Below are 8,478 nucleotides of genomic sequence, written 5' to 3' on the forward strand. Positions count from 1 at the left end.
ATCTTGTCCTCTACATGTGCCACTCCCGCCCTTTTTTTAATATCAACATTTCTTATCTTATCCAACCGAGTATGCCCACACATCTATCTCAGTATCCTCATTTCCGATACTTTCATCTTATGGACATGGGTGTTCTTGACATGACAATACTTCGCCTCATATAACATAGTAGATCTAATCACCACTCTGTAAAACTTACTCTTAAGTCTTGGTGGCACCTTCTTATCACACAAAACCCTGAAGCGAGCCTCCATTCCATCCCTCTTGTTCCAATACGATGGGTATTTTCATACATCGTCTATATCTAAATTATCCTTCTACGTTGTCCCCTTTCCCTACTTCGAGAACTCCCACTTGAAGTAATTCGAACTTGTCCATGCTCATCCATATCTGAAATAGGACCAAGAAAATAATAAAATAATTACAACCATTCAATGTGATAATATATGTCACAATAACTCGTAGAAGTATATTAATGTAAGGGATTAGGGCTAAACTAATTTTCTATATTAAGGAGATAGTAAAATATATTAAAATCAGTTTTTATTAGTTCATGGTCTACAAAAAAAAGTTCTTTAAGGAAACTTATTCAAGTTATCCATAATTTCTTACGTAATTGAATTCCATATCACTTCAGATAAAGTATGGCCATTTGTTAAAAAAAATTGTTTATTGCCAATGGCACTTCTCTAACAAAATTAATATGGTCAAAATTCTATAGGCCATATCCAAACGCCTCCAAAAAAAAATGTGAAAGTACTATCGTGTAGTGTATAATAACAAAGGGACAATTCAGTGAATTCATGGAACCTATATATGTGCTTTTAATATGCCCATGACACTGTCATCATTAGATTGATATGTAGGAAATTTCTATAACATGACAGACTTTGTTTATAAAAGGATATCATTCTAACAAATCTATTTTCTACAAAACAACTATACCTGTCAAAAGAAAATATATATAAGATATATGAAGATCATTATAAAACCTGGCAAATTCTCCTATTTTCCTTCTTTGTCGGCAGTCTCAGGGAAAGCATCTAACATCAATTTATTTGTTTTCAGAATAAAACTCGATTAAGTCATCAAGTTTGCGGCGCACAAAAAAAAATTCAGCACCTATGCCAAACAAAGATTATCTGTAACGAAGTATATATCATGGTGGCAACAACTAGGAGTAAACATCGTAAGCTCTGATACCATTGTAAGATTAAATCACAGGGCGAGAATAATAATAGCGTACCTATTAATAACGCAGCAGAAGAATTGTTGAACTCACCATCAAAATAATAACCCCAAGTCGTACTCTAAATCTTTTGAAAACGGAGTTCTATCCACGAACTAAATATCCTAATTTTTTGTGTTTTATGGAAAAATCCAAAATAAAGTTTTCTGTCTCTTGAAGTTATGTGGAAAGGGTATGCAAACTTTTCCTTATAAGAAAGAAAAGATACGGTTTTCTTCTGAAAAAACAGCTTCCCACTTTTCCATCATTTTTCTCATTTTTTTATTGTGCAGTAACTTTTTTATAGATAACTTTCTTATCTCTCTTTTACATGGGTTGATCAGTCCACATAGAGTGACTCAAAACCAAAAAATCCAATAGTATATATTTTCTCTGTTGCAAAAAGAATGAACATATTTAATTAGATACGAAACTTAAAAAAGAATGGAAGATCTATGAAACTTGTGATCTAAAACAAATTATATATTTTTGTGTTGTTATAAATTATCTTATTGAGGATAAATGAAAAGTATAATATTACATCTTTTTAAATTTAAAAAAAAATATTTTTTTTTAAAGGGACTAAAATAAAAAGAGGTTCATTCTTTTGATGAGGGAGTTTATGATACAATATGACCATTTTCCCTACCTTGTACTTAGTTTTTGAATTTTACAATTGGTTAAAGCCACGAAATTTTGAATAACATAAAACCCAAACAAATTCTAAATTTTCGATATTATGCAACATATGCATTTTTCATGACAATCTGTTCCAACAAATTAAATTAACAATATATAAGTACTTAGTACGCCACCAATTAATGTTGTCTCGTCCAATACTTATATCTTTTGATCATCAGTTGCTCCATTATATTTTCACTCTCCCAAGTTCCTATTACCCCTTTCAATATATATTTCCAATTTACCATTGAATATATATATATATATATATATATATATATATATATATCAACATTTAACTTTATTAATTACTCCTTTATTACTCATAAAGGAACCAAGTGTTCAACGTGAAGATGAGGTTCAAGGCTGGAATAGAAAGCAGAGTCAGGAGATGCAATATTAAAGGACCAATCATTAGAGTTCTTATTAAGGCTAGGGATTTTTATATCCGAAACCAATCGGATTATTCTGAAAATGTTGTCTATGGCTGTCTAATGGGCTGTTCTTCAGCTCCACAATTGCACCCGACTACTAATTTCAGTATCAACTCTTCTATATCTCCGCTCAAGGGACAATCCTCTGCTAAAAGTAGGGTGCGTGTGGTTCCTCTTTAAGATAATTAATTGTTGAAACATGACTAGGACTGAAATTTATAAACCAAAAGCAGCAAAAACTCAAATTTATAAGGTAAAAAATATAGGGTATTGTTTTTAGTTTATGTTTTCTAAATAATTTACAAACAAGATGACTAGGACTGGACCTCGCGTATATCTAGAGCTCAGGTAAATAAAGGACACTTTTGAGGCATATTCAAGGCCCACATTGTCGAGCTTCTGGTCACTGTGAATTTACGAAAAAATCATGAAATATCAGTTTATTAGCTAAAATATTCATCTAGCTCAAGATGCTTGCTTGCTTTCACAGGGTTATCATTATCTTTTACGTTGAGAAGAGTGGGTTGCTCTGGTGGTAAGCACCCTCCACTTCCAACCAAGAGGTTGTGAGTTCGAGTCACCCCAAGAGTAAGGTGGGGAGTTCTTGGAGAGAGGGAACCGAGCGTCTATCGGAAACAGCTTCTCTATCCCATGGTAGGGGTAAAGTCTGTGTACACACTACCCTTCTCTATCTCATGGTAGGGGTAAAGTCTGTGTACACACTACCCTTCTCTATCTCATGGTAGGGGTAAAGTCTGTGTACACACTACCCTCCACAGACCCCATTAGTAGAAATATATTGGGCCGTTGTTGTTGTTATTTCAGCCGCATTTTATACTAAACATGGGGACCACAATTAGTGAACTCCATAATACGCTACTCTCTAAAACTAAATAGGAGACTTTAATAAAATAAAATTATTATAAGTTATTTTAACTGAATTATCTAGATACACTATTATATCTATTGTCTTGGTTAAAAGTAGGTTAATTTGTTATTAACTTTACTCGGGATTTTTTAATTGAGAAACCGTCAAAAGTAAATTAAATTTGCTTACGTTTAAACAATATAACTCATAAAAGTAACATTGATCTACTATTATGACGGAAAAAAAAAATCAAACATAACAAAAGTTAAGAAGAAAAAACCTGTCAAACTGTTTCATTTTAAAAATCTAAAGAAAACTTTTTAATTTTCGGAAGCGCTTTTATAGTAAAAACACAAAAAAATTGAAAAACTTTACAAAATTATACTTCTACCCTTAGAAAGGTCATGAAAAGAAATTCAATATTTTTTGTGTAAATAACTTCTTTCCAAATGTAATAAAAATACATCGGGGGTGAAAAATAAATAAAATTAAGTACCAATTATTGTAGTTGATTTAATTGAATTGCAGTTGAACACATATAATTCAAATAGCTTATTGAGAAAAGAATTAATCATCATTAGGCGCTCTCTGTTAGTTGGTTTACATATCCATTTATAAAAGATCAATAAATCTATTTGGTTTACATGTTGAAACCATCATATTTACTGCTCATTTTTATTTTTGTTGTGATATTCAAAAAAAATAAGAATCTTTACATTGACAGCAAAATTAAATGCAAGTAGTAAATTGAAAAATCAAGGAGTTGAGTTGATATAAATATATATATATATATATATATATATATATATATATATATATTTACTTCGAGATTTGAAAAATTATTTCATATCCTGCTTCTTAATTAATATCTAGTGATATATAATTTTATTTGAAAAATATATATTTTTGAGTTCTTTCTACCTAATTCAAATAACTCAAATCACAACTTGAAGAACAATATGCAACCCAACGCTTGAATGATGGCCAACTTTTACTAGTTTTATAAAGTGAAAGAAAAATTGTCTTTTAACCAGAAGAAGTCTTCCATTTTGAGATATTATTTGTATCCTTTCTAACGGTTCCTCTAAGCCATTTACTGGAAAAATAAAGAAAATAATTTGTTTTCGAATTGGAGGGCAATCCTCCCGGTTAATTGACCGAAGCTCAAACCACACAGATGTCTATTCTCTAGATCCCTTAGCTCTTCTTTTAAAACCACCTGGTCCCTGGTGGGGTCGTGTCCAACATGCATATTAAAACGTGAGAAAAGTTAAATATACCTCCGTACTTTCTAAAAAGGTTTAAATATATCATTCGTTATACTATGAGTTTAAATATATTCATACCGCTATATTTTGGGTTCAAATATATTCTTCACTTAAATGAAGTGACATGTGTCATCGTCATATTGGTCAATTCTAAATATTTTCTAATTAATTAAAAAGACTCATACCCATAACCATACCCATTACTCATGCCCGAAAAATAATATTTTTATAAAAATTGGAAAAAAAAATTCAACAAAATATTTTCGTTCTTTTTTTTAAAACTAATGCACCTGTAGTCCACTGCTTTAGGAAAGTCCTTTTTTGTCGGTTTTTTTAAAAAAATATTTTTCAGTTTTTTCTGTTTTTCTTAAAGTTAATTTTTTTTGTAAAATATTTTTCAGTTTTTACAAAAAAACTGAAAAAACTGAAAAATATTTTTTAAGAATCTATATTTTTAAGACTGAAAAAGACTTAAATTTTTTTTTGTAAAAACTAAAAAAAACTGAAAAATATTTTTTTTTGTAAAAACTGAAAAATAAAGATTTTGTTTTAAAAACTGGAAAAAAAAAAAGACTTTCCTAAATCAGTGGACTACAAGTGCATTAGTTTTTAAAAAAATAAAAATATTTTGTTGAATCTTTTTTTTTTCAATTTTTACAAAAAAACTTCTTTAGAAAATTACTTTTCGGGTATGGGTAATGAGTATGGTTATGGGTTCAAATCTTTTTAATTAATTAGAAAATATTTAGAATTGGCCAACATGACGATGACACATGTCCCTCTATTTAAATTAAAAGTATATTTGAACCTAAAGTATAGCGATAGAGATATATTTGGACTCATAATATAACAAACGGTATATTCAAACCTTTTTAAAAAATACATGAGTATATTTAAGCACCTTTTCCCTTAAAACACGGTGTCAAAAGAACTAAACGCCAGCGATGTCCAAGAATGCAACGTGCCCAATCACAGGAAAAAAGATTCGACTTTTCCCTTTTTGTTTGGTTATTTATTGTCTGCTTTTTCCATTAAAGCTGCATGCATGCAGAAAGAACAAAAAGACCTGACCACTTTAAGAAAAGGATCCAACTCCAAGTGTATGGAATATATATAAAACCTAATAAGAACAAAGAGGTATTCACATCTTTAAAGGAAATCACAATATAATCGTTAATTTATCAACAAAAAAAAAAGGAATCACAATCATCAATATCAACACAAGTACACAAAACAATATGTTTAAACATCTGTGGAGACCAATGGTACACGACACAAAACTCGTTGGAAAATGAGTCCGTACTTCTATTCTTTTCCACTTAAATATGAGATTTTTGTATGTGCAATAAGATTCGAACTCGTAATGTGCTTCTATTCCATACGTCACAGATTATGCTCTTATACCAAGGAATTGGATGGAAAGTCGAAAGACAAGGGAGAAACAGAAGAGGAATCAAGCAAATCCTTATGAACAAAACCATAGTTCCTCAACACTTGATTATCAGCAAAATTTAATGTCTTTTGCATTGCATTATAGCAAGTTTCCCAAGAATATATCGGATTATGATCACCACTACAAGGTTCACAACCAGTAAAATGTGTAATAAATGGCCTCCTCCATTTATCCTTAATAAGGTACTCTTTCCAAAGCTTACCGTACCTCTCACTTACCTTCTCTGCATGTCTCCTCCTTAAGCTAGGCATTTTTTTCTCTATTCCAAGGTACTTGTCTGTGATATTATCAAGTTGGCCTATAATGTCTACCCAATAACCTTGGAAATAGTACTCACTTTCTAAGTAAATTTTGTCACCCCATTTGTCTTTTTCCTTCAAAAGTAAATAGGACAGACCTGATTGGTCATCGGACTGTGGAAAATTCTTGTCGTTGAAAGTTGACTGTAAAGTTTGACCCCATTTATCGTACTCCGTTGACTGTGGACCCATCTTTGCCCAAGTTTCGATTAAGTCCATTGACCATTGACAGTTTCGAATCAAGAACACTCCGGCATTGAGACCTGCGGAAGTAGCAAAATAAATTTATATTTTATAATACACATAATTGTTGGCATAAGTTTAAACGGATTGGATTAGACCCATAAAAAGTTAATGGATTAAAATGATCAAAATAGTTTAACTTGACAGAGCCAAAATTCTAATCAATAATCAAAATTTACAGTCTAATGACATGAGTCAAAGTCATCATAATAAGTGTGAGTTCGACTTCCATAATTCCTTCCCCTTCTCATATCTCCTATGTAATAAACTAAAAAAATTTAAACCAATAATTTTTAAAAAACAAAATACACTACTTTTCACACTTCTTTCAAAAAGCAAAAATAAAAAGGATGGGAGATTTGGACAGGCTAGGCAAACTGAGTAATAAATTGTTATTGACCTATCTTGATCAAAGAGTCAGGTTATTTTCATAGGCGGAGCCAATATTTGAATCCTATGGGTTCGATATTATTGAATTCTAAATTAATATTTTTTATAAATAATTAATGAATTTTTAAGATACATATAGGGTTTGTTCGGCCAAATCCGTAGCGGACACTCTGGGCTCTTGATTATTATGATTCGATTATTGATTTGACATCTAATTAAGTTTAATCCAAACAGTTACCTGTCCAGCTCTTCTTCTCGTAGATTAATTTGGGCCAACCGTAGACAACAAAGTTGTGGTCTTTGTATTTGTCCAAAGGTAGCTTGAAATCCATGTCAGTGAAGGCAGCATCTGAATCCACCCACCAAATCCACTCTGCTTCTGGATGAGCTACCATAGCTGCTTTAACAGCGGGCATTTTTGCCCAAAAGAAGAACATTTTCGGTTGCAATAATACGTTATTGTAGAAAATATCGTACCCGTGGATTCTGCAGTAGTCCACCTGTTTTACATAAAAATTACTCCGTTATTCGAAAATAATTGTACGTAGTAGTAATAAATTATTGTAGCTGTTATATGAGTAACTCTTAAATCTAAAAATTATAATAGAGGTTACAGAAACTTAGAACCGTGAAAATAAGGATAACGGGTTAAGTATATTTTTCTAAAATTGAAACTTAATTACTACCTTTGAATTTGAGAAACAAATATGCTACTCTTTCATAAATACCTTTCGTACCTTATTCTTGAAGAACCTCAGCAACAAGTGATCGCCGATGGGGTTCTTACACGGTGTCGACTGTGAACCTGAAACGACAAGAATCCGTTCTTTTATACCAGGATTAAATGTCGGATGAAGCTTTAGCCATTTATTTCGCTTCTCGTCCCAGTTTTTTATTGGCTTCTCTATACTGTAGTTCAAATCTGGATCATCATAAAAACTTGCTGCTTCTTGCGAATCTTGATTTAAATTAAAGTCCAAAGTATTGGACTTGGAGATAATAATGGTAGAAAAACTAGGATTTGGGCTGATGAATGACCATAAGGCCAACAATACCAGTAAAGCCACTAAAGTTCCACCAACAAACACAAACCAATCGGAGAAAAATGATGAAACTTTTGTTCGGTAATCTTGTTTGGTAATTGAGCGGGGTGCATCATTATGGCTCACCATTTTATGAAGATCGATCATCACTTTTGTCGATTCATTGTAACGGCCAGTACTGCTAATAAACTTAGAATCGTACTTTAATTTTGGGGAAGACTGAGGAGACAGATTTTCGAAAATTAAAGCTAGTTCACAAGTTGAAATGTTGGACTCAAGAAAGGGACGTCGATGTAATGGAAAGAGAGAGAAGCATTATTAACAACTCATGACTAAATCTGTCCAATCATTTTACTATATACATAAAATATTTACTAGTCCGATTAATTTGGATTTGTTAGGTATAGAGTTCATAAAAAGTGGAAATTCTCTCTATTAGAAGTATTTACTTTTCACAACGAGTCGAACCCTATGTCTCCTATAGACGTAGAAGCCGCGTTATGAATTCGACTGAATCCAATAGTTTTAGCTCAAACAGTTATTTTGTGTTAAGAATCCATTAAATATATAA

At 31.6% G+C, this 8,478-nt stretch overlaps 1 protein-coding gene across 1 annotated transcript; it reads right to left on the reverse strand.

Annotated features, from left to right (window-relative positions):
* Positions 1-5,603: 5,603 nt before the first annotated feature.
* On the reverse strand, positions 5,604-8,194 carry LOC104110992 (putative glycosyltransferase 7). The gene is made up of 3 exons (XM_009620577.4): positions 7,602-8,194; positions 7,103-7,364; positions 5,604-6,494 (listed from the first exon to the last, which is right to left on the reverse strand). Exons 1-3 carry the CDS (start codon positions 8,052-8,054, stop codon positions 5,878-5,880), a joined length of 1,332 nt encoding a protein of 443 aa, XP_009618872.1. The 5' UTR covers positions 8,055-8,194; the 3' UTR covers positions 5,604-5,877.
* Between the last annotated feature and the right edge of the window lie 284 nt (positions 8,195-8,478).

This window comes from Nicotiana tomentosiformis, chromosome 9 (assembly GCF_000390325.3).
Source record: "Nicotiana tomentosiformis chromosome 9, ASM39032v3, whole genome shotgun sequence".
NCBI classification, from domain to species: Eukaryota; Viridiplantae; Streptophyta; class Magnoliopsida; order Solanales; family Solanaceae; genus Nicotiana; species Nicotiana tomentosiformis.